The following is a 26,200-nucleotide window of genomic DNA, read 5'->3' on the forward strand; positions in this document are numbered from 1 at the left end:
GGCTCCTACTGCTTCAGGAAATGAACTATCATTTAATTTGCCCTTGAACAGGCTCAATATTTGATCTCAACTGTGAAAAAGCCTTAATAGCCAGAGATACTCCGGCTTCAAAAAACTGAGCCCTCAGAGAAATGGAAACCAGAGAAATGTAGAAATGATAGATGGAAAAGACTTCCTAGCCCATGAAGGTTCTAGCTATGCTATCGTTTTTAGAAGAGCTTGTCACCAGTTTTTTTTCCCTCTTACTTAATTGGCCTCTCGGAGTTGGTAAGACAACACCCACCTTTTCATGCTCTCTGTATGCGTGTGTGTATATATATCTCAATATATGTTCCATTCTATGCATCCGAAGAAGTGGGCTGTAGCCCACGAAAGCTTATGCTCAAATAAATTTGTTAGTCTCTAAGATGCCACAGGTACTCCTGTTTTTTTTGCGGATACAGATTAACATGGCTGCTACTCTGAAAGGTGATGTCGACACTCAGAAATTGGCATAATGAAAATCAGAATCACATGTTCACACTCGCTCCCTCTGTCAGCAGAGCGCATCCACAGTTGGGGCACTGTCATTGACAGTGTGAGCAATGCACCTTCTGTCGCTAGGTGTTGTGGGAAGGCGAAGCGGGTCGTGGTACATCTTGGGACTGGGCTCTATGTCCTGTGATGCATTGCTTTCTGTCCCAGCACTCCATGGACTTCCAGCTTTCTTTCATGGCATTTTTCAATGGCCCTTCTTTGCTATGCACCCCAGCATCTTTGTGAGAAGGAATGGATCCTGCAATGCTCTCCTATGCTCTGTTAACTGTCATGAAGACATGGCAGTGCAGTTAATCGTGAAGTTCCTAACTAAAGAAGACTCCCAGGTGCTTGACATGCTGTGTGATATGGATAGGAGCAACTTTAGATTGCTTTTGGCATTCACAGAACAGCTGCACAGGGTAGGCTGTCGCTCTTGGGTTTGGGGAAACAAGCAATGAACAGGTGAGATAGTATCGTCATGCAGGTGTGGGATGATGAGCAGTGGCTACAGAACTTTCGGATGCGTAAAGCCACCTTCCTGGAACTGTGTGCAGAGCTCGCCCCTGCACTGTGGCGCAAGGACAACAAAATGAGAGCCGGCCTATCAGTAGAGAAGCGTGTGGCATTCGCTGTGTGAAAGCTGGCGACTCAAGACTGCTACTGGTCGGTCACAAACCAATTTGGAGTGGGGAAGTCCACCGTTGGGGCTGAGTTAATGCAAGTGTGCAGGGCAATAAATCACATCCTGCTACGAAGGACCGTGACTCTGGGAAATGTGTGAGAAATAGTGAACGGGTTTGCATAAGTGGGTTTCCCAAACTGTGGAGGTGCAATAGATAGCACACACACTCCAATTTTGCGACCAGACCACCTTGCAACTGAGTACATCTATAGGAAGGGGTACTTCTCCATGGTGTTACAGGCATTTGTGGATCACCGTAGGCATTTCGCTGACATCAACGTGGTGTGATCTGGGAAGGTACATGACACGCATCTTGAGGAACACCAACCTGTACAGAAAGCTGCAAGTGGGGACTTTCTTTCCAAACCAGAAGATTACAGTGGGGAATGTTGAAATGCCCATAGTGATCCTGGGAGACTTGGCATACCCCTTACAGCCGTGGCTCATGAAACCTTACACGGGACACCTGGACAGTAGTAAGGAGCGGTTCAGCAACAGGCTAAGTAGGTACCGGATGACCGTTGAATGTGCCTTCGGCAGATTAAAGGCGTGCTGGAGATGCCTTTATGGCAGTTTAGACCTTAATGAGGACAGTATTCCCATGGTCATAGCTGCCTGCTGTATGTTGCATAATTTTTGTGAAGCTAAGGGTGAAAGATTTGCTCAGGGGTGGAGTGCTGAGGCAGACTGCTTGGCTGTTGACTTTAAGCAGCCAGATACCAGGGCTATCAGAGGAGCCCAGAGGGAGCAATTTGAATCAGGGAAGCTTTGAGGCAACACTTTGAAAATGAGAACCCTTAATGCGTATATCTGTGAGTGGTGCTTCAATGTTACATTACATGTAGTTTTCTTAGGAAGCAAAGGTGATATTTGGGGCCTTACATTACAGTAAGCAAATGATTAACCTGCCTGTGTGTGTATTAGTAGGGCTTGCTATCTCAATTTGTAGGAAACAAATAAAGACAAGTTACCATTTGAAAACTTTGTTTTTATTGCACAAGAAACAGCACGCACAAACACACAAGTGCCCGCTGGGAAAGGAGGAACCAGGGAAGGGCAGACTTTCACAGCTGTGTGTGGGTCCAGCCATCATTGTGAAAGTTGTCTGAGGGGGTGGAGTGAAGGGGAAACTGAGAAGTCCAGGGCAGTGGAAAGAAAAATGTGGGCGGAGTTTGGGGGGGCATGGAAAAGAGTTCTGAATGTGCTGCGGCGAGGGGGAGCACCAATCTGCTGACTCTGCAACATTATTAAGGACTTCTGCATCTGTGTTTGCTCCTCCGTTACTTTAATCATCTTCTCAGTTGCGTCCTTAACAAACTCCTGATTCTCTTTTCTGTCCTCCCACTCCGCTTCCCAGCACTCCTTGCTTTCCCTTTTCTCTGCATTGGAGCAGAGCAGTTCCTCCCGGAACACGTCTGTCTTCTTTGCTCTGTCTTGGGCGCTTTTTTATCTGCCCGAGACGCTCGTCCGGGGTCCAAGGGTTGTTCCTGAAGGCCGCATCTGCCGAAGCACAAGGGACAATGCAGCAGGGCCGGCTCTAGGTTTTTTGCTGTCCCAAGCAAAAAAAATTTTGGCTCCCCCCCCCCCCCCCCCAGCCCTGGGCTCCTCGCCGCACCCCCCTGCCGCCCCAGCCCTGGGCTCCCCCCTACCTCCCCACCACTGCCCCACACACACCTCCTGCCGCCCCAGCCCTGGGCTCTCTTCCCCCCCCCCACCCCCCTCCACCCTGCAGCCTCCTTCCGCCGCAGCCCTGGGTCACTGGTAACTCGCTCCCAGGGCAGGTCATTCAGCAGGAATTTTGGATGTGCACAGAACAGACAGGATTGGTTCCCATATGGTTACAGAATGGCAGTAAAGTGGAACAATTTTCAGCTTGTGTGATTGGAGGATATCTGGATGCATATTATAAGACTGTCCTACATAAATGAGGAAAAGTTGAGGTGCCTTTATTATTCTTTTCTTCCACTCTTTCTTTCTATGGGGAATTTGCCAATGCAATATCACTGTCTTCCTTTTAAACAAACAAACAAAAGGCAATGGCTGTTGAAAATAGCAATTCCAGTCTTAATAACCACTGGGAAGCATTTCTTGCTCAATTTTATCCTACTTTTTCTACAGCAAGTTACAGTGGATCAGTATATTTGATTTGGGAGAAATGAAGTAACAGCTGCCCAAACTGAGCTTGAGCACTCCTGAATTTTGAGGTGTCCAAATCTGAAAGGCAGGTGCTGGGGGGGCTGTGGCTCCGCAGGGGAGCATGGCAGCATGTATGCAGCAGCGTGTCTGGCGCTGTGCGAAGCCAGACACGCTGGTCTGAGTGGCACAGTAAGGAGACTGGGGGGTTGGAGAAGGGGTAGGGAGTTCTGGGGCGGGCAGTCAAGGGACAAGGAGAAGGGGGGGTTAGATGGGTCAGGGGACAGGCAGCAGTTGGATAGGCATGGGAGTCCCAGGGGTTTGTCAGGGGACAGGTAGGGGGTGAGGTCCTAGGGGGTAAGTTGGGGGGGGTCTCAGGAGGGGGCAGTTGGGGACAAGGAGAAGGGAGGCTTAGATGGGGGTGGGGTCCCAGGAGGGGGCAATCAGGGGACAAGGGCCGGTGGGGCCTAGACAGGGGGTGGAGTCCTGGGGGGCAGTTGGGGCAGGGGTCCCAGCAGGGGATGAGCAGGGGGGGGTGGATGGGTTGGGGTTTCTGTGGGGGGCAGTCGGAGGGAGTGGATGGTGGCAGGGTGGGGCTACCCTCCCTCCCCCTGGAGTGTCCTATTTTTTGAATGTTAAAATATGGTATCCCTACCTTCAGAGTGCAGCTCTCCATTCAAAGCAGGCTGCAGCATGAGGTCTTGGCTTCCTCACTCCCTCCCCCTCTTTCCTGTTACTAGCGGCCGAGGGAATGCTGGGAAATGTAGTTCTTTCCCTGGTCCAGGGCTGGCTCTATAGGCAGGGAGCTAACCAAGGAACTACAGCTCCCATGTTGGATCCCTGCCGCCCCTGCAAATGGGCTGCCCCAAGCACGTGCTTGCTTTGCTAGTGCCTAGAGCTGCCCCTGCAATGCAGAGAAGTGGGATTGTTAAATTCACACACAGCATTGAAGTATTTCAGTTAAATACACCTTTTGCAACATAACAATCACTTTCTCACTGACCCTTGGCAAGAACACATCTCTGTGAACACCCAAAGCATGGTGAGTGTTGGCGGGGGTGGGGGGGAAATGATGCTGCACATGGGGGGGGGGGGGAAGAGCACACACACACTGCAAGGGTCGGGGTACAGCCAACTAGGGAAAAAATTCTAAAATTCCCCCCACTTTTCCACAGGCGGGGTCCTTCTAGCAGACATCTCACTGCTAAAGGTAAACAGGGAAATGAGGGCACATCTACTCCATGCTTGTGGCTTCTGCCCTGCTCTCTATGCTGTTCACCTGTGTGCCACTTCGGTCCCTGCACAAGTGATTGCCGAATGTCACGGGAAAGTGTCCTACAATGGGGGAAGGAACAAAGCTGCTCTCCCATGGAACCTTCGGCAGAGGATTGTCAATTACCTCCAGGAAACTTTCCTGGAGATCTCTCTGCAGGATTCCTGTGAGATCTTGGCATGCATTAACACCCTGTTCCGCTGTACTGATTAGCTACACAGGGAAATGTCTGGCTCACAGAAACGCAGCCAGCCTTCCACATTTCTATACCCTGAACTCACCTCCACACTATGCAAACTACAGCCACTTACCGGGCATCTCCTCTCCTGCTTCTTGCTCGCCAGAGAGCAACTGCTGAGACGAGCTAGACACCTCTGGAGTGCCTGCCCCACCGGGTGACCTTGCTGGGAGCTCCATATCGTTGTCTAACGCCACCTCTTCATCAATAACGTCATCCTCTGGGTTAGGTCCTCTTTCCACCGCTGCCAGGCCTGCCAAAGTATCCCCAGGGCTCTTGGCGGTGAGGGTGGGGTCACCACTGAGGATAGCGTCCAGCTCCTTATAGAACTGGCAGGTCTTAGGTGAAGCACTGGAGCAACGGTTTGCCTCCTTTGCCTTAGGGTACGCCTGCCTCAGGTCCTTTATCTTCACTCTGCACTGCAGCTTCCCCCGATCATAGCCCTTTTCACACAAGCCTCAAGAAATGTGCCCCTAGGTATCCCAATTCCTACTGCTCAAGCACAGCTGTGACTGCACAGCCTCCTCTGTCCATATACTGATCAGATCCAATAGCTGCGCCGTGGTCCAAGCGGGAGAGTGTTTGCTGCGATAACCTGCCATGGACACCTGGGAAGATGCGATGAGACCTCAAAAATTCCTGATGGTTTTAATGGGGAGAGGCAGATGGATGTTTACATGGCTGCAGGGTCATAGAGTTCAAACTGCTGACCAGAGTGGTCATGATGGACATTGTGGGACACCTCAGGGCGGCCAATTAAAGCAATGAAATCAAGCATGGTGTCTACACTGGCACTTTGAGAAAAATGTAGATGAAAAAGATTGATGTCTCTCATCGGGGTGGATGTATTTTGTCGCCAAACCTAGGCATTTTACCCAACAAAAGTTGCATCACAGTGTGTACACATTCCCTGTTTTGTCAACAAAACTTGGTAGTGTAGACAAGGCCTTAGTCTGCCCATGCCTTAGGTCCCTATCTGTTAAATGGGGACAGTGCTGCTCTACACTAATACACTAATGGTGCTGAGGTGCCCTGCCCAGTTGCTAGGATGACTCTGGGGGCTATAGAAGCACCTTAGCGGCTATCTCCTCTTCCAGTGATTCCTGAAAATATTTTTTATTGCTGTGGTTCAAAGTCTTAACAACTGATTGTGTGACTATCACTGTGTGATAACTAACTGCTGGCGGTGGGGCACACCTAACACTGCATGTAGATCCAAAATCTGCTGATAACTCGCTTGAGGACTGAGATGATGTTGAAAGATCTGTGAATAATAAATAGAAAGCACCTTCTATAAGAGCTCTGTGGACTCAGTTCAGCCAATGGTGTTTACCTGCTGAGCATAAAAGTTACAACATAGTTTGGCTAGCTAGTGTGGATGAGGTGAAACTGTCTTGTAAAAAGAGCTTGATGTACACTAGAAAAATTCAACTGGTTAAGGCCCTTAGAATAGTTGTTAAGCACTGCACCCACACACGGAAATTCCCCTCACTGTCTACAGGTGGGTTACAAACGGCCTAACCAGTTCATCTGAACTAATTTATTGCCAGCGTGGACTCGGAGAAGCTGAAAGATTCAACTAGTCCTACCACAGCGCACTGTGACCTTGGGGAATCGCCCAGATGCACCAACTGTGGGAACTGAGGCCTTGGCTACACTGGTGCTGTACAGCGCTGCAACTTGCTGCGCTCAGGGGTGTGAAAACGCCCCCCCCTCCGAGTGCAGTGAGTGCAGCGCAGTAAAGCGCCAGTGTAATTAGCGCCTGCAGCGCTGCACGATCCCTCGCAGCGCTGCAAGCTATTCCCCTCGGAGAGGTGGAGTACTTGCAGCGCTGTGAGAGAGCTCTCACAGTGCTGGCGGCGCAACTACACTCGCGCTTCACAGTGCTGTGAATTCTCAAGTGTAGTCAAAGCCTGAGTGGGAATGATCAGGGAATTGATCAGGACATTAGTCTGTATGGAGGGGGGCATAACTTACATGGATTCAGCATGGTGAATGCAGATGCACGAAATAGCTTGTGATTAAACTGGCATAATGCACTGGATCCAGTTCTCTAGTGTAGGCGAGAGCCCTGCTTTTTACATAAGGGCTTTGAGTAGAGTTGGATAGCATGCAGTGATGAGCTGGAGCCGGTTCGCAAGAACCGGTTGCTAAAATTAGACGCCGGTGGAGAACGGGCTGTTAAAGGGCCGGGTGGGTGGGCAAACAACTCCGCCCGCGGGGACCGTCCTGTCCCCAACCTGAGCTCCCAGGAGTCCCAGCTGGGACCTCTCCCGGCCCCTCCCCTCCCCCCTTCTCCCCACTCCCCTCGCCCCCCTCCCCCAGAGCCGCAGCGTGCCGAGCTGCCAGCAGCACAGCTCCCTGACCTGTCGCTTTGAGCAGCCGCCAGAAGGTAAGGGGGGGGGGGGGGGGGCTGCAAGCTCCAGGGCCACCTGGGGGGGGGGCAAGTGGGGCAATTTGCCCTGGGCCCCGCAGGGGCACCCATGAGAATCTGAGGATCCCCCCCCAGCCCCGCCTTCCCCCCCGTTTCCCGTCCCCTGACCGCCCCCCCCAGAATCTCTGACCCATCCAACCCTCCCACCCCCCGCTCCCTGTCCCTTATCCAATCCCCCCGGCCTCTTACCATGCTGCTTACCCCGCTCAGAGCCAGGTAAGGCCAGGGTGGGGCTGCAAGCTCCGGGTCGAGCGGCGGGAGCTCGGGCCCCGGTGGAGCCACCACGCCACTGCAGCGCTGTCCAGGGCTGCTCCTGGACGCTGAGGCTCTGGGGGGGGGGGGGGGGAGGCGGGGGTAAGCGGCATGGTAAGGGGCCGGGGCCTGGGGGGTTGGATAAGGGGCAGGGAGTCCCGGGGACAGGGGGGGAGAGGTTGGAGGGGGCAGAGGCTCTGGGTGGGGTGGTCGGGACGGGGAATGGGGGGGATTGGGTAGGCGTGGGAGGTTGGGGTGGTGGTGGATGGGGTCGGGGCAGTCAGGGGACAGGGAGCAGGGTGAGTTGGGTAGGGGATGGGGTCCTGGGGGGCCATTAGGGTTGGGGATCTCGGGAAGGCGTGGTCAGGGGACAAGCAGTGGGGGGGTTGATGGGTTTCGGGTTCTGAGGGGGGCAGTTGGGGGCAGGACATGGGTGGGGGTCGGATGGGGGGGGGCTTGTAGTCACTGGGCGGTTCCCTACCGGGTCTTCAGCAGCGGGTCCTTCATTCGCTCCAGCACTGAAGGACCCGCCATCGCCGCCGTGCCGTGGAAGAACTGGTTCCTAAGATTTTGGCAGCTCATCACTGATAGCATGGCGTTAAAAACACCAGAGGCTGGACTACCCTGAGTGCTCTCTGTCTAGGCTACCACTGCCACCATGGCCGAGCTACACCAGTAGTAACAATAGGGAACTTTAGAGGGGAAAAGGTAGTGTAGTCACAGCAGGTTTGTTTTGTCTGTTAGGTGAGACTGACCTAACTCATCCTCTGTTCCTCTGGTCCAGATCGCAAGGAGCTCTTTGAAAACACACAGCAGGCCCTGAGCTCTGGCACTTCTAGTGAAGAGTGAAAAGCCTTTTATTATCCCTCTTTTCAGCTCAGTGGCTGGTGAAGTGGTTCCTGTGTATAAATAGTATAAAGTGCTCTGGGATCCTTCGGGATGAAAGGAGCCTTATTTCAGACACAATAATGAGGTTTGCACAGAAGAGCTTTCATTAATCCATGCATGGAGTGTCCATCTCCAAACCTGCTCTGTCTGCAGCCCTGTATTGTGCACCGTGTACCACCTTCAGCTGTTTTGGAATCTGTTTTGAGGGACCTGTTGCTTTCCAGAGGATCTGGTTCTGGGAGCTGTGGCCTGTAGCCTCCTGGCCTACGGTTGACAATCCTCTAGGATTGCCCTGGAGTCTTCACAAATTAAAGATGAATCTTTATCTAAATCTTCAACTAAAGGTTATGTCATATGATGAAACCTCCAGGAATACGTCCTGCCACGGCAGCCCCCGACCTGGGGCTGGGAAGGAGGGGGTCTCTCCCCGGCAGCCACAGCCCTGGAGCTGGGGAAAGTTGCCTCTTTCTCTGGCGCCACAGCCCTGCATGTCTCAAATTCCCCCCATCCCCTCTTCTCACTCCACTTCCCCCACCCACCTACCCCCTATTCCCTCCAAGGCCACCACCTCACCTTATATGTCCATCTTCTCTAGTGGAGTCATGTCTGCGCGGCTCCACTAATTAGGTGGGTGGCCCTTCATTCTCTCATGTGAGGCCGCCCAGGCGCACACCTTAGAGGGAACTATCCGCGGACCACCTGAATGGAGCTCGTGGACCAGTGGTGGTCCATGAACCACAGTTTGAGAACCTCTGCACTAGATCATGCTTCTTCTAGATTATTTAAAAAACAAAGGGGAATCAAAAAGGGGAGCGAGGGAATTCAGCTCCATGTCCATTCCATATATCTGCCCCTTGAGTAGCTTCCTTGTCTCATACAGTTTAAGGGTTTGATCACACTCATGCTTTTCACCAGCCCTAGAGGCACTGGTGGCTTGACTTTCAAGTGTGTTCTAACTGGTTTAAATGAAAAACGCATTTTGCATCCTGGGGACGATTATCCTCTTGCAAGGGAAGGGGCACGGGCGGCAGCACCATGCTGAGCTTCAACAAAGGGTAGAACACAGCTGAAGTTCCTGAAGGTTTCAGGCCCAGTATGTCATGAGGGGGCAGGACTGGACATTTGGCTCATGAGTTGCTGCACTGTCTGAGCCTCAGTTAAGAGTCCGTGAGCTATTCGAGCTAGTGAGTGCTGCCAGGAGTGCAGACAGGCAGGGGAAAGATCTGGTGGAGACCTGTGTATACATGCAAGGACTCTGGATCTAGCTGAGCTAGACCAAAAGGCTGGTCCTAGGAAATCAGAGCCCTTGTCTGGAGTGCTGGGCATTGAGGTCGGCAGCTTTACATCAGGGAGGAGGAGAAAGCAGACAGTGGTGCTCTGTCACTCAGCGTCAGTCAGCTGGTGTAAAGAGAGCGTCTGGAGAAGAGTTTGGCAACCTTTCATTATTTTTTTTTATTTTATTTTTTTAACATTGGTAATGTTGCCCATTTGTTTTTAAATGGCTCTCCTAGGAACACGGACAGTAGAGGTAGGAAGGTCCCTTCTAGCTCACCCACCCCAGCTCCCTGACAATGCAGGATTATTTTCTAGCTTTGTTTATATTCCAGTGCTTTTTCCAGGCGACTTGCGAGTGTCTCAAATGTTGGGGCTGCTCTCACTTCTCTTGGGAGACTGCTCCATGATCTAAGACTTTGTCTATATTACCGATTTACTTCAGTCCAACTCATGTTGCTCAGGGAGTGTGAATAATTCACACCCCCTGAGCAATGCAAGTTATACCGACCTAAGCACTGATGTGGATAGTGCCAGGTCGGTTCTCCCACCAACATAGCTACCGCCTCTTGCAGAGGCAGCAGTTACTAAGCCGACGGGTCTCCCGTCAGCTTAGATTGTCTCCACCACAAGCGCGGCAGCAGGGCAGCTGGGCCACTGTACATGCTGTATGGTCTAATAGACTCTTCGCTGCCAGGAAGTTAATTCTGCTCCTTCCAGGGTTTTTTTTTTTTTTTTTAGGCAGGGAGGGGGAGGAGGAAGAAGAATAAGGGTACATCTACACTACACGGGGGAGTCGATTTAAGATACGCAAATTCAGCTACGTGAATAGCGTAGCTGAATTCGGCGTATCGCAGCCGACTTACCCCGTTGTGAGGACGGCGGCAAAATCGACTTCTGCGGCTTCCCGTCGGCGGCTCTTACTCCCACCTCCGCTGGTGGAGTAAGAGCGCCGATTCGGGGATCGATTGTCGCGTCCCGATGGGACATCCGAAGAAGTGGGCTGTAGTCCACGAAAGCTTATGCTCTAATAAATCTGTTAGTCTCTAAGGTGCCACAAGTACTCCTGTTCTTCTTTTTGTGTTTATCTGTTAGTCTTCCTGTATATGTGTGTGCTGGCAAGTGGGCAATAAAGTCTTGCAGTGACATGTTATCATGTCATCTGAACTGGAATCCATCTTTAACCTGGTGTCTTTCCATTGAGAAGGACGAGATGGGAACCCAGAGAGGGACAAAGGATTCCCACCTTATGCAAAAGATATATTAAGGGGTGGAACAGAACAAAAGGGAAGGAGCCATCATGAAGAATCCCCTAGCTACCACCTGAGCTGGAACAAGAGGTGTACCAGGGGAAAGAAGGAAAGAATTGTGCCCAGGCCTGGAAGGTGTCCAGTCTGAGGAAAAAACTTACTGAAGTATCTCTGAGGGTGAGATTATCTGTATTCAGTTTGATTAGACATAGATCTGCGCATTTTATTTTATTTTGCTTGGTGACTTACTTTGTTCTGTCTGTTACTACTTGGAACCACTTAAATCCTACTTTCTATATTTAATAAAATCACTTTTTCCTTATTAATTAACTCAGAATATGTATTAATACCTGGGGGAGCAAACAACTGTGCATATCTCTCTATCGGTGTTATAGAGGGCGAACAATTTAGGAGTTTACCCTGTATAAGCTTTATACAGGGTAAAACGGATTTATTTGGGTTTAGACCCCATTGGGAGTTGGGCATCTAAGTGTTAAAGACAAGCAAACTTCTGTGAACTGTTTTCAGGTAAACTTGCAGCTTTGGGGCAAGTGATTCAGACCCTGGGTCTGTGTCTGGAGCCAGACGGGAGTGTCTGGCTCAGCAAGACAGGGTGCTGGAGTCCTGAGCTGGCAGGGAAAGCAGGGATAGAAGTAGTCTGGGCACATCAGGTGGCAGCTCCCAGGGGTTTCTGTGATCCAACCCGTCACACACACCACCTTTGCAGGGGATAAATCAGTGCCAAAGCCCCATCCTCACCCCCAGCAGCATTGCCAGCAGGGGCAGAGATTTCAGGAGAGAGGAAAAACTCTTGCATGTGGAATCTTCAGTGTTTCTGCATTGCCTGGCATTTTGAGAAAAATCTCAGACTCACTTGTTTCCTGTTGTTCTGCAGCTAGGAGTGTGACTTTAAAGACAACAGAAGTAAACGGTGTTCTATTCTGGGGTGGGGAAGGAAAGCAGTGGGAGTAGAGACAAGTCAGCTCAGCCGTTAACACTGTACTTCTGCTCTCCTTTAACTCCCAGAACCCCAGGCAGGATTTTTGTTTGAGGGGGATGTGTGCCAACTGCTTACAAGTAGGAGTTCCAGTTCCCCAGCTGTATCTCCACAAGCAGCTAAAGGGCAAGGCAGGGGATGGGGTGGGGTGGGGTGGGGTGGGGGGAAGAAACTGTAGCATTCTCACTAGGAGGATACGTTAATATTAGCTTTTGAGAGAGGGAGACTGATCATGGGAGGATGGGGATTTTTTTTTATTCTCTTTTGTACGGCGTCTAGCACAGTGGGGTCCTGGTCTGCAATATAAATGAGTGGCTTTAGGTGAATTCCTGCCTCCTGTTCGCCTTTCATGTCCTGCAGTTTGTGACAAAGGATTCCCAAGCCTTGCCAAACGCAACTTATCGAGAGCCTGATTTGGGCTGTAATTCACAGTAGCCATTCTTAGTCTTTCTGTAAAGATGCAGTCCATGGAGACTTCAAGTCTCCCCATGCAGTGCTCTTTCTGGAGAACAGGCAAGTTGTCTAAACTCCTCCTCATTTCCTCCCCTTCCAAAAAAAGAAAAGAAAAAGAAAGAAAAGTTGGAGCTGGCTACCCATTTGACTTCACAGCGAAAGTCCCATAGGGTTTCATAGTGAAGACTCCAGAGCTGGAGTTGAGAAAAGGTTACTTTAAACCACTGTTGTGCTCCGCATGTTTTGGAGCAGCCAGGGGCCCTTCCTGGCTCCAGGTGTCCGCCTCTGAACTGTTCTATCTGTGTTGCTTTCTGGAGCTCCTTATGAGTTCTGGCAATTGGTGAATAACTGTAGAGCTGTGTGCTGTGATAGGGTTACCATATTTCAGCAAGCAAAAAAGAGGACGGGAGGAGCCCCGCCCTAGCCCCGCCCCTGCCCCTCCCACTTCCCGCCCCCCCAGAACCCCCAACCCTCCCCCCGTTCCTTGTCCCCTGACTGCCCCCTCCTGGGACCCCTGCCCCTAACTGCCCTCCAGAACCCCACCCCTAAGCCTCCCTGTTCCTTGTCCCCTAACTGCCCCCTCCTAAGACCCCCCCCAACTGCCCCCCAGGACCCTACCCCCTACCTGTACCCTGACTGCCCAAAACTTTCTCCACCCCCCCCCAAAAGCCCCCCCCCGTTTCTTGACTGCCCCCTCCAGAACCTTCCTGCCCCCGGTCCCCCTTACCCTGCTGCTCAGAACAGGGTGTTGGGCTCTGTGCGAGCCGAGCCGGACACGTGGCTGCGCTTCCCAGCACAACAAAACCCGGTCCCTGGCCCTGCACAACAAAACCCGGTCCCTGGCCCTGCACAGTGCTGCCGGACCGGGTTATAGGAGAGGCCAACTCAGAATGCAGGGCGGCTCCGGCTCCTCTACAGCTGCTCAGGAGTCCAGCCCGGGATTTTTCTGCAGCCCTCCCAGCCGCTCGCTCTGCCGGGGGAGGGGGAAATCCCGGACATTGTGAGTGCTTTACAAATTCCCCCCGGATGCTATTTTTAGCGCGAAAAGGAGGACATGTCCGGGTAAATCCGGACGAATGGTAACCCTAGCTGTGGCCATGTGCCCCCTTCCCACCCCTGCTTGCCCACTTCCGCCCACTCCATACCCCTGGCCCAATCCTGACATGCCCCCTATGCCAGGGGCTGGCAGCAGAGCTGGCTTGGAGTCCTTATGCCAGCTCTACACTGGGTGGGGTGTCTTCCTGTGCAGGGCATATTCTCCATGGGCTTTCTCAGGGAGCCATTTCCACCCCTTTTTAGGCTCCTTTGTGTTGCCAGAGTGCACCTGTGCTGTGGTTTAGGCAGCCTTGACAGAAACAATAGCTGGGTTTACATGATATTACAGACATGTGACTATAAACCCAATGACTGGCTGCCCCTTTCTGGCAGCTTCCAGCACTAGAGGCCTACCATCATATCTCCCAGAGCTGCAACAGGGGCCTCCCTCTTTCCTCCTCCCAACACACACGCGTGCAGAATACTTTGTGAGCAGACACTCTGATGTTACAGAATGAAGGTTTGATGGAAAGACAAGCTATTAGCTTTTTAATATAGGGAAAGGGAATAATTTTTTGCTGAGGGCTGTCTTCCTTCTTTTTCAGTTGTTCTCTTTCCTGTATCCCGTTGAAGACGAGAGCAGGTGAAAGAGGAAGACGTCACTGTGGAGAACTGAGAGGTCTCATTTGTGCTCCAACTTTTACTCGCCCTGAGAGGTCAGTGGTAGCCATGTTTTTGTTCCCCCTTGAAAGTCTGCTTTAGGCAGATAATAGCATTTAGCATGTATGCATTGCAGAGCACTTCACAAGCAGCTGGCGGGAAGGCTGTATTTAATGGTTCATAGCTGTTTTCTGTGCCATAAGGCACCCAAGGGCAGAGGTGATAAGCAGCAGGATCCATTTTTTAAAATAAATCCTAGCTGGTAGATCAAGGGGAAGTGCTAGTGGGATTTTCATGTGGCACAGAGAGGTTAAGGGCTGGATTTTCAGAAGTGCTGAGCACCTGTAATTGCCCTTCAACTTCTCTGAAAATTAGGTCTTCAGTGATTTATCCAAGCACAGCAAGTGGTTGGCAAAACCAGAACTAGAACTTCGTCTCACCTGAGGACTAGACACTCCTCTCTTGTGCATTACGTATGTGGGCGAAGATGGGCTATGAAGTCCACTATGGACCTTACAGTACAGCTACACTGCATCTGTCCAGCACTTAGCTACTATGGCCATGGGTGCCACCAAAAGGTTGAACAGCTAAATACTCTTATTTTTTGTCTGACTTGTATAAACTGGGGAGACAATAAAGACACATCATTGGGCTCACCCTGGACACTAATCTCCTCCTAGTTGCTATTAAGTGTTGCCTTTTATGGCCTGGGAGTTATTTAATTTACTTAGGTTAAGAAACAGTGCCTTACCTCCCCATCCATTAGACATAGCTTCAGGGCAGGTTATGCAGAAAAGTCTTCAGGACCGGCTTTCTTTCTTTGCTGTCTAATTGACTCCTGTTACTGGGCAAGTAGAGGCAGATGCATTGAGCCACTTTGTGTGTGTGTGTGACTAAACAAGTGCCTATAACCTATTTGAATGTGGGTGCATGTGTTTTCATAGCTTTGGCATGTGCACATACATAGATCAGCTAACAAAATCCAGTGGGCTGAGGTGGGACCCCATAACTAGACCTAGAGACGCAGATGCCTCAGCACAGGGTAACGAATGCTACAGTACCATGTTTAGGACTGGATTTTCAAGTGACACAGTTGGGGTTATTTTCAAAAGTGCTCTGCTCCCACTGTGTTACTTACAGCCATATTGTCGGAGGAGCTCAGCACCCAGCATGCCAAACTCTATTGAAAACCAGGCCCCAAAGGATCATTTTAATGCTCCACATCGCTCCAGGGCTTTCCCAACAATGATGCAATTATGGATGCCCACCACCACTCAGGATCAGCTTCTTAGCTGCTTGGGCCAGAGGTTCAATTCAGATATATCTTTCCGTTGTCTATTTCCCTGAAGAAAGGTGTTGCTTCCTACACAGCAGTCTGGAATAGCCTCTCGCAGAGAGCTAGTCTACTCTGTGTGATACAAGGAAAATAAAATGCATTACACACAAAAGGGAAGGTCCAGAAACAACCACATGTTTCATGAATAGTTTCCTTGGCTAGTCACCAAGCATGCAGGAGCAGCCTGTACTGGCTAGGAGGGATAGATCAAACGAAACACAGCAGTGATTGCTCTGTGATTCATTGGCTACCACCCTTCCATGAATCATTGTGCTGCATAAACCTGCAGCTGTTCTCTGCCTGTTCTTTGAAAATAAACAGAGAGGAGGACCTCTTGTGTGCTTTTACTGCTTCTTTTATCAAAACAGTTGAGTTTAGTTCTGCAAGATCCTCTGAAAAGTCCTTACCTGAGGCTTGATAGAAACATCTGTGTGTGTGAGAGGGAAATTCCCAGGAGGCCTTGAGCAGTGGCAGAGGTTTTGGTGTAGAGAGTATGTGGTGACTCTGTCTCACCCAGGGTTGATTAGAGCCTAAGTTGAATGTCCACTTCCTCCCCTCCCCCCCCCACCCCTCCCTCAATGCATAACAAGATTCTGGCAAGTCTGACATCTCCCACTTTAAATACATGGGACCCTTGGGAGGTGTCAATCAGCAGGGGATCTGGCCCAGGGCAGGGAGAGTGAAATACTAAAAAGGCAACCCAGCAACAGTAACAGGCTGTACCTTTTGCTGTTTGGCAGTGAAGATGCCATCAAAGAGGCCCCCCCCCTCCCTTTTTTTTTTTTTTTTTGGGATGGAAAAGTGCGGTCATCTAGTTAGATTGGGTGAAGTGAAAATCTGATCCCGTGGGGCTCAGGGGACGTGGGCGCATTGTTCAAGATACACAGCAGATCCTCAGCAGGTGCCAATCAGCCAAGGGAGCTATACTGGTTTACACCCACTGAGAATCTGGCTCACATTGATAACTTGCCAATATTCAATAATGACAAACATCAAAGTCTCCTATCCAGATCTCATTATTAATTATTGGTGTTACAGTAACACCTAAAGGCCCCAGTGAAACTCAGGGCCCCATTGTACTAGGCTTAGTATACACACACAGAGTAAGAGTTTACAATCTAAATAGACAAGACAGGCAAATGCTGAGAGGGAAACAGAGACATTGAGCATGGCTTGCCCAAGGTGTCACAGCAGGACCGTGGCAAAACCAGGAATAGAACCCTGGTCTCCTGATTCCCAGTCCAGTGCAATAGCTACTAAACCACAACACCCCTCTTCAAATGATGCTCTCCTCAGGGCAGCCCAGAACCATAAGCCACTGTGTTACTCCTCTACCTTAGCCAGTATGTGCTTTGTGGGGGATTAGACTGTGTCAGCTCCCTGCCACACCAGTCTGTCCTCTTCACCCACTAGCTCCTTGAGACTCTGCCAGTCTTAACCTTGCTTTGCAGATAGTGCACCCCAGTAACTGAATTCCTCAGAGACTTCTGTCTGTAGTTTCCAGTCACTCTCACTAGATACTCAGAAATTATTACGTTTGCTGCCCTGAAAGAGACGGTGTACACACCAGTCTGCTAGGTTAGCTAAGGAGTCTCTCTATATTTAATATAACAGCACTAAGATAGCTTAGAGTAAAACTAAGAATAAGTTTATTAATAAAGAACAGAGATTTAATTGATAGCAGGCAAGAATAAAAGAGAGAAAAAAGGGTTACAAAAATAACATCTTTTCTAGAGCCTAAAATGTAATTCCTTAAAAGTTATACCTTTGCTTAAAACTGTTTGTCACTTACAGCAAGTTATCAGCAGCTCCTGCTCTTCAGGCCAAGAAGAGGGGGGGAGGGATAGATCAGTGGTTTGAGCATTGGCCTGCTAAACCCAGGGTTGTGAGTTCAATCCTTGAGGGGGCCACTTAGGGATCTGGGGCAAAAATCAGTATTTGGTCCTGCTAGTGAAGGCAGGGGGCTGGACTCAATGACCTTTCAAGGTCCCTTCCAGTTCTAGGAGATAGAAAAAGATCCACCATTCAGAGGCTCAGAGGTTGCTGTTAGATAACTAGAATGTCTTTTTGTTCCCTTTATATTTTCTATTGTTCATTGTCTTTGTCTCGAGCGCCAGGAAGACTTCCTGGGCATGCAGACTCTGCTCACTAAACTGTTTCCTCCTCCACTTGATTGCTTTGTTTACCTTCTAAGTAAATGTACTTTCATTGGTCTCTGCCTTTAAGCCAGTCTCAAGCCAGTCAATGGGGATTTCACTGTCTCCTTTGGCTAGGGCAGATTTGCTGTATACACTGCCTCCAAAACACATTTGAAGAATGTGTTTCTAGCACACACACACACCATTCTTTATATACAACCTCTACATACATATCACAGTGATTTTTGGGACCAGTGTGTTACCAGTTTACATGTGATACCTTACGCAGACACCTTTTAATATTTTATCATCACACGGTGTTGGGAGTTGTCATAACTATAAAGGGAAGGGCAACAGCCCTCCTGTGTACAATACTATAAAATCCCTCCTGGCCAGAGACGCCAAAATCCTTTTCCCTGTAATGGGTTAAGAAGCTCAGGTAACCTGGCTGACACCTGACCCCAAGGACCAATAAGGGGACAAGATACTTTCAAATCTTGGTGGGGGGAAGGCTTTTGTTTGTGCTCTTTGTTTTGGTGGGAGTTCGCTCTTGGGACTGAGAGGGACCAGACATCAATCCGTGCTCTCCAAATCTTTCTGAACAAGTCTCTCATATTTCAGACTTGTAAGTAAACAGCCAGGCAAGGCGTGTTAGTTTTATCTTTGTTTTCTCAACTTGTAAATGTACCTTTTGCTAGGGTGTTTACCTCTGTTTGCTGTAACTTTGAACCTAAGGCTAGAGGGAGGTCCTCTGGGCTCTTTAAGTTTGATTACCCTGTGAAGTTATTTTCCATCCTGACTTTACAGAGATGATTTTTACCTTTTTCTTTAATTAAAAGCCTTCTTTTTAAGAACCTGATTGATTTTTCCTTGTTTTTAGATCCAAGGGGGTTGGATCTTGATCCACCAGGAGTTGGTGGGAGAAGGGAGGGGGGATGGTTAATTTCTCCTTGTCTTAAGATCCGAGGGGTTTGGATCTGTATTCACCAGGGCATTGGTGAAGAGTCTCTCAAGGCTACCCAGGGAAGGGAATTAGCACATTGGTAGTGGTGGCAGGGGACCAGATGTAAGCTGGTAGTTAAGCTTAGAAGTTTTCATGCAGGCCCCCACATCTGTACCCTAAAGTTCAGAGTGGGGAAGGAGCCTTGACAGGAGTAATGAGTGCGTCAGGCCTGAGACAATTTACCGTATAGTGGGGCCTTTGCCAGTGAGCATTGAGGGGCTGTTAGGGTCACACCCAGTCTCCTACTCAAGCTTATCTCTTCCAGTGATACCCCATCCTGGGGCATCCAACTGGTTCTTGGGAAGGGAGGGGAAAGGCTTGCCTCCCCCCCCTTCTCTTTATTAGTTGCTGTACATACGTTATAAGGATACACTGTAAAATGCTGTGTGGGGTGAGGACACCCTGCTGCGCCTCTCAGGAATCTCTTGCTCCCGATATGTGGCAAGCAGAGAGCAATTCCCTGGTACCGTTTCCATTGAGTGCTCAGCATAGGCCTTGGCTTCAGAGGGAATTGAGAGAGACAGACAGACACACACACACACCCCTACCTTCCTGGAGGCACCTCACTGGGGTAGGATGGTGATGAGGACAAAGAAACAAAAGGGTCCTCCTCGCTATACGTCGTTGTAATAGCGGCTTGGATTTTGGGAGGAGTGTAGGGGAAATGTAGGGCTGGTGGAAGTAAATCACTGGTAGCTTGATCCAAGAATAGCGGTGATAATTGCTCAGCAAGCTTCCCTCTCACATAGGTCTGCCTGCACCAAACCATAGGCGCCCTCCCCCCCCCCTGCTATTTCATTCCTGCATCCCCTTACGCAGCTCGTCCAGTTCACCTCAGCTTTGACTCCTCATCATCTCTTATTCAACTAGTTCTAGTTTCTCGCCCTCTCTCCCCTCCGTCCTCCCCCCCCGTGCTATTACACCTCAATCCTAGCCTGCTGCTCCTCCTCTCTGTTTTTGGTTTGGATCTTCTCCAGGGGAAAAATAGCCACTTGTGTTGCCTCATATCCAACTGTTGGGTGGAGTCATGATGTGACTAAATATCTACTAGGGACTAAGATGTATTTCCATCACTGATTTAATGTACAGTTACATCCAGGTTGCTGTATGTGAAAGACCAATGCACCAACCTACCGTGGTTGCTCTTTCTAACTAAAGCTGATGCAGTGTCAGGTGACTGCATAGCATGGTTCTTTGTGGGGGAAAGAAGATGTTGCGGGGGTGCATCTGTATCCTGGGATCCTCTGAGGGAAGGAGTGGGCTCCAGGGTTGGGTGCTGGATGGCTCAGGGGATTAGCGAGGGTCTATTGTAGACCTTTCACATCTAGGTTGCTAGTTCAAATCTTACACAGCTTGGCAGCAACTGTTACAATTTCCTGGCTAGTCAGTGAAATGAGTTTGTTGATCTCCGGAGGGTTCACATCACAATTTGCACTCCATGGCCCCCTTCCTGGCAGTCTTGGGGAATAGGCCAAGGACAGCATGGGCCCTAAAGACTGAATTATCTAGAGATTGTCTAGGCAGGTGTAGGCTGAGGCACACGGCTAGCACAGTGTGTAGAAACTAGCCTTGCTGCTGCTGCTGTAAGTGTTCTGTAGCTAAACAGAGATTTTGGGACTTTAAATCTGTCACCTTCCAGGAACCTGAAATTCATAGGAACATTGTTTAAAAGGAGGGAAAAAACCCTCCGATATTACAAGGCTATTCAGAGCGGATGATGGCACTACCATCCACTCCCCCATGCTTTCGTTCAGCCATGTGGTAATTAATCTTCTCTAAGGGCATGTCTACACTGGCAGAGTTATAGTGCTGGGAGTTGCAGCGCTGCTCAGAGAGCGCTGAAGGGAAACTGCTGTTGTGTGTTCACACTGTCAGCTGCCTGTGAAATAGCGTGTTCACACTTGCGGCACTTGCAGTGGTATTCGGAGCGGTGCATTCTGGGCAGCTATCCCACAGAGCATCTCTTTCTCTTCTGCCGCTAAGAGTTGTGGGAAGGTGGAGGGAGTCACAGGGCATCCTGGGTCCTGTCCCAGTGCCCCCTGATGCATTGCTTCTCATCCCAGCAATCCCTGTGCTTCCGTCCGCATTTGGAGCCATCTTTCAACAATTTCTATATGGCATGTCCTGCCTCTTCGGGCTGCAGGAATGGATCCCGAACTGTTGACCAGTATGCTGCTTGCTCTAACCAACACATCATGAGTGGCAGTGGAGTTATTCTTTAAACTACAAAGGCAAGAGGAGTGCAACATTGATCTTGCCATGCATAGTAGCTACAACACAAGATTACTTGTGGCATTCACGGAGGTGCTGACCACAGTGGAACGCTGTTTTTGGGCTCGGGAAACAAGTACTGAGTGGTGGGATCACATCGTCATGCACATCTGGGATGATGAACAGTGGCTACAGAACTTTCAGATGAGGAAAGCCACATTCATGGGACTGTGATGAGCTTGTCCCAGCCCTGCAGCGCAAGCACACGAGAATGAGATCTGCCCTGCCACTGGAGAAGTGCGTGGTGATTACACTGTGGAAGCTGGCTACTTCAGACTATTATTAATCGGTTGCAATTCCCAAAATCAGATCCACTTACCAGGGGCCGCCTCCCCTGTTTGTGCTTTGCCAGCATCTGACAGGTGTGACTGGCTAACCTCCAGGGTAGAAAAGAGCTCCTAGAATCATAGAATATCAGGGTTGGAAGGGACCTCAGGAGGTCATCTAGTCCAACCCCCTGCTCAAAGCAGGACCAATCCCCAGACAGATTTTTGCCCCAGATTCCTAACTGGTCCCCTCAAGGATTGAACTCACAACTCTAGGTTTAGCAGCCCAATGCTCAAACCACTGAGCTAGCCCTCCCCCTTCCTTCTCATAATACATGAGCTAGGGGTCACCCCAATGAAATTAATAGGCGGTAGTTTAAAACAAATGGAAATATTTTTTTCATACAATGCACAGTCAACCTGTGGAACTTCTTGTCAGAGGATGTTGTGAAGGCCAAGACTATAAGAAGGTTCAAAAGCTCCTGGCTGCATGCATCTCTGACCTCTGAGTCATCCTCTGCCTCTGGGTCCCCCCCCCCTCGTCTAAGATTTCTTCCTCCCGGCTTGGTCCACTTTCAACTGGCATGCGAGCCACTGAAGTATCCACAGTGGCCTTCGCAGTGGAGGTGGGGTCGCCACCGAGTATCGCGTTCAGCTCTTTGTAGAACTGGCAGCTCGTGAGCGCAGCACCGGAGTGCGGTTTGCCTCCCACACCTTGTGGTAGGTGTTCCGCAGCTCCTTCACTTTGACCCTGCACTGTAGTGTCCCGGTCATGGCCGCTTTCTGTCGTGCATCGTGAAATCTGTCCGTAGGTATCAATTCCTACAGCTGGAGCACATCTGGGACTTGACAGCCTCCTCTCCCCAAATGCTCATGAGGTCTAGCAGCTTAGCATTGCTCCAAGCGGGGAATCACCTAGTGCATGGAGCAGACATGGCCACCTGGAAAGATGCGCTGAGACCAGGAAGGGGACTTCCAAAATTCCAAAGGAATTTACAGGGTGGGGATGACGGTTAGTCACCTTAGGGCAGGGCAGTAGAGTTCAAACCGATGACCAGAGAGGTGAGATCAGGCATTGTGGGACACCTCCCGGAGGCCAATCACAGCGCTGTAATTGACCAGGGTGTTTACACTGGTACCGCAGCGCTGTAGCCCCGGCGCAGAAAGCTCTATGCCTCTTGTTGGGGTGGTTTTTTTACAGCGCTACAACTGCGCTGTTTCTGCGCACTAAGTGGTTTGGCAGTGTGTACGCCTCGGGAATTACAGCGCAGAAAGCTGCTTTACTGCACAGAAACTTGCCAGTGTAGACAATGGAGTTAGCCAGAGACCAGGAGAAAAGAACCTGGTGGTTATTCTCCCTGATAAATACCTTAATCTCAGAGCCACTCCCCTCCCATATGAAGTGACTTTCTCTTGCCAACTATGGTGTCAGATCCTCTTTTAGGGGAAAATGTTTTCTTGTGAAATCAGGACAGGCAGGGGCAGATCAGCTTTGAGGATGGGCACATGCCCATTGCTGCATTCCTGTGGGTCTAATTTGCTGGCTCCTAACGCATTGGCCTATCCTGGATGTTTGCTGACCAGAGAAAAGCAAAGAGAAATTTCTCCCTGCAGTGTGCCGGCCTGTCTTTCCTAAGAGCTTGTCTACATGTACAGCGCGATAGCTGCACCACTGTAGTGCTTTAGTGAACACACAACTACACTGATAGAGCTCCTTCCATCAGCATAGTCAATCCACCACCATGAGAGGCAGGAGAAACCCTCCTGTCGACACAGCACTGTCTACCCCAGGGGTTAGGTCAATATAACTGCATTGCTCGGGGGGGTGCAATGACCAGCAGATCATATGAAACCAATTTGCATGTGCTTCTCCCTCCTAGTACTTGTTAAAATTGACCTTGGGAGCCAGAGCTGGCTCTTGAAAAGGGCGTAGGGCCTTCATCATCTATAGGAGAAGTAAGCTGGCCCAGAGTTGGAAAGGGTTAACATACAATTAGTAAGGCTATGTTTTAGTCACGGGTGTTTTTAGTAAAACTCATGGACAGGTCACGGTCAGTAAAAAAAAAAAAAAAAAAAAAAAAAAAAATCATGGCCCGTGACCTGTCCATGACTTGTACTATACCCCTTGCCCCCTCTGGGGGGGAAGGCAGCCCAGGGGCACCATGGGCACTCTTGCGGGCGGGGCGACCTGTGACCTTTGCTGGTGCTGGGGGGTGGGGGTTGGCAGGGCTGGCAAGCTCCCTACCTGGCTCTGTGCAGCTCCCCAGAAGCAGGGACATGTCCCTCAGCTCCTAGGCACAGGGGCAGTCGGGGATTCCGTGCCCTGCCCCTGCCCTGAGTGCCGGCTCTGCAGCTCCTATTGGCCGTGGTTGCGGGTGGAGGCAGTGCGCAGAGCCCCCAGTCCCTCCACCTAGGAGCCAAGGGACATGTTGCCGCTTCCGGCAGCCCCCCGAGGTAAGCACCGCCCGGAGCCGTCACCCCTTCCCGCGCCCCTGCCCCAGCCCTGAGTCCCCTCAAGCACCCAAACTCTTGCTGCTGTTGGGGGGAGAGTCACGGTGGGCCAACACTGCCCCGAGCTGCTCAGGCGGCCCCCTGGCCAGCTGCACCGGCTGCTGCAGAAGTCACAGAGGGCTTGGAAAGTCACCAGAATCCGTGACCTCCGTGACAGGCTCGCAGCCTTAACAATTAGCCATTGGAACCCATTGCAACAGGATATCTCTTGGGCCAAATGCTTCGCAGGATTCCAAAGAAGGATTAGATATTTGTTTGGCTATCAAGTCCAGAGTTATAATAGGCAGGAGTTTGGAAGGGATATAAACTTTCCTGCTTAAGGGTTTAAGGCAACCTCTATTAAATTACACAGGTTAGGAGGGAACTTTTCTAGGGGGCAGATATCCCATAATTGCGAACTGCAGGATTTCTTGCTCCTTCCTCTGAAGCAGCTGGTGCCGCCTACTGTTGGAGACAGGATATTGGACTGAATATCCCTGGGGTCTGATCCAGTCTGGTGATCCCTAAGAGAAGTGTTTACATAAAGGATTTAGTCTCAGGCAGAAGGGGAAGTGGCTGGTACAATAGTTCCTGCTGGAGATGGTTGTTGAATGTAAGGAAGAATTCCCAGGAAGGGACTGAGTCATCTGGACACTGTCTAGGATGGGAGGATTCTTATCCTGAGGGTGAATCACACTTGTATAGAGCTTTCTCCTTCATGTCCACAAAATTCCTCTCCGTTTCCTGACATTCTTATGGAGTGATTCCTGTTTGATCTGGATAGAGGGTGTAGTTTTGAACAGGCATGGGACTTCTATTTCCTTTGTTCAAATAGGACAAAAAATGAAAAGGGGGGAGGAGCGATGTGTCCATTTTCTTCCTGAGATGTTTCTTTACTGTGATGTTTGGGATTGCTATTACAGTAGGCAATACAGTGCCCCAGTCAGGATCAGGGTCCCATTGTGTTAGGTGCTGTCAAACGTGGGTAGCCTGGTCCCTATCCCAAAGACAGTCCAGTCCAATTGCAGATGAGCCATAAGAAGTGTGCCTAACAAACGTAAGGAGGAGTGGATGGGGGATAACATAATAAGATGAGATGATTACACAGCCTCTCTCTGATTCTGTCAGGAGCGATAGAATGCAATCAGGACGCAGGAGTTTTCATTTTACAGCTCTTTCTGGAGTCTCATCAGTCACCATGCTGGGGTTCCTCAGTTGGGCACCTCCGCACCGGCTTTGAGGAGTGGTTGCTGTTTGCAAGAGGAGAGCAGTGATGCCTCCCTGGGGGGAGACAGGAAATCTAACAGGCTTTTCTTCTTGTATCACATTTCAGAGACCAGCTGAGCCGGGAAGATGCGTGAGTACACGGAGAAGAAGGAGACATGCGGCACTATCTGCCTCAAATACCTGCTCTTCATCTTTAACTTCTTCTTCTGGGTAATGTGCCAGCTCCCTCACCGCATTTGTGTGCCTCACCACATCCCTCGTTGAGGGCTACATCTGTTGTTTCAATGGTCGGGGGGTGGGATGAATAGCATGGGTGAAATCCTGGCCCCACCGAAGACAATGGCAAAAATGTTCCTTGACTTCAGTGAGTCCTGGATTTCACCCCAGGTATCTAACTAGACCCAAGCTGCCAACATTGGGCGGAAGGACTATAATCTGACTGACCAGGAGTAGGCCCTGAAATGATCACATATCGACAGCAGTGGGCGGCCTGAAAAAGTGCTGTTTTGCCCACTTCAGGGGAGGGTGACCCAGGGCACAATTCTTAAGGCATCAGATACTCCAGGGCAGCCCATAGACAAAGGACATCCTTCAGTTCGTCTCTCGTTCTGCCCCGTGGCATAGCACAGGCTGGCAGTGGAATGAAGATGGCTAGGCTGGGATTATGGGGGTAGTTGCTGCGGTTATGTCTACACTAGAGTTTTTACCTCAAGTTAAATGATGGCCAAGGGATCAGCCTATTGTCAGCCACAGACATCCGTGGGCTAGAAGAAATGATTGTGGAGGGTCCTGACTAGCCTTTACAGAGGAATGAATTATGAACTGCCTCAGTGAATTGGCAACCAGGGAAAAACCTCTAGGGAACACAAGTCCCATAAAGAGGAAGGGTAGCCTGAAGGAGAGAAGTTGGCACATCCAATGTGCCCCGACTGCGGGGGCATTCCTGTGCTAATGGTCATTCTCACTGGAGTTTAGCTAACCAGGGTCCCCACCTTTTATAGACTTGCCCCCCAGTGGTTCTGTCCTGGAGGGGGGTAGACACAGCTGTTGTTTTGAAGCAGTCAGTATCACTCCTGGATCAGCCAGCAAGGCTGCAAAGCAAAGCATCCCCCCCCCTCTCTTCTTCTCCATTCCCTGGCATCTAGGCAGCACTTAAGCAATTGTAAGAGCTAAGAGACTGGTTAAGGTTGGAAACTTAGAACTCCAGTTACAAAGTTCCCCGCCCAGCATGGGCAAACCCCCAGCCAGCTGTCATCCCCTTCCAGCTGGAATACTGTGCCTTGACTCCCTGGAACCTCCCAGGGCCCTTGAGAGACTGGGGAGAGAGGAAGAATCGGCTTCATTTAAAGCCTGATCAAAGCCCATTGAAATCAGTGGGAGTCT

The 26,200-nt window shown here is 50.3% G+C and overlaps 1 protein-coding gene across 3 annotated transcripts in view; it reads left to right on the plus strand.

Annotated features, from left to right (window-relative positions):
- The window catches only part of CD151 (CD151 molecule (Raph blood group)), a 60,629-nt gene that overhangs the window by 11,618 nt on the left and 22,811 nt on the right, over nt 1-26,200 (plus strand). For 2 of the 3 annotated variants that reach the window (XM_054026324.1, XM_054026325.1), the window contains exons 2-3: nt 14,032-14,142; nt 24,924-25,027. In XM_054026324.1, coding sequence (XP_053882299.1) covers nt 24,944-25,027 — 84 coding nt within the window. In that variant the 5' untranslated portion in view covers nt 14,032-14,142; nt 24,924-24,943. The remainder of the gene's footprint in view (nt 1-14,031; nt 14,143-24,923; nt 25,028-26,200) is intronic. The other variant, XM_054026326.1, reaches the window with a different exon arrangement.

Source organism: Malaclemys terrapin, chromosome 4 (genome assembly GCF_027887155.1).
Source record: "Malaclemys terrapin pileata isolate rMalTer1 chromosome 4, rMalTer1.hap1, whole genome shotgun sequence".
Taxonomy (NCBI): domain Eukaryota; kingdom Metazoa; phylum Chordata; order Testudines; family Emydidae; genus Malaclemys; species Malaclemys terrapin.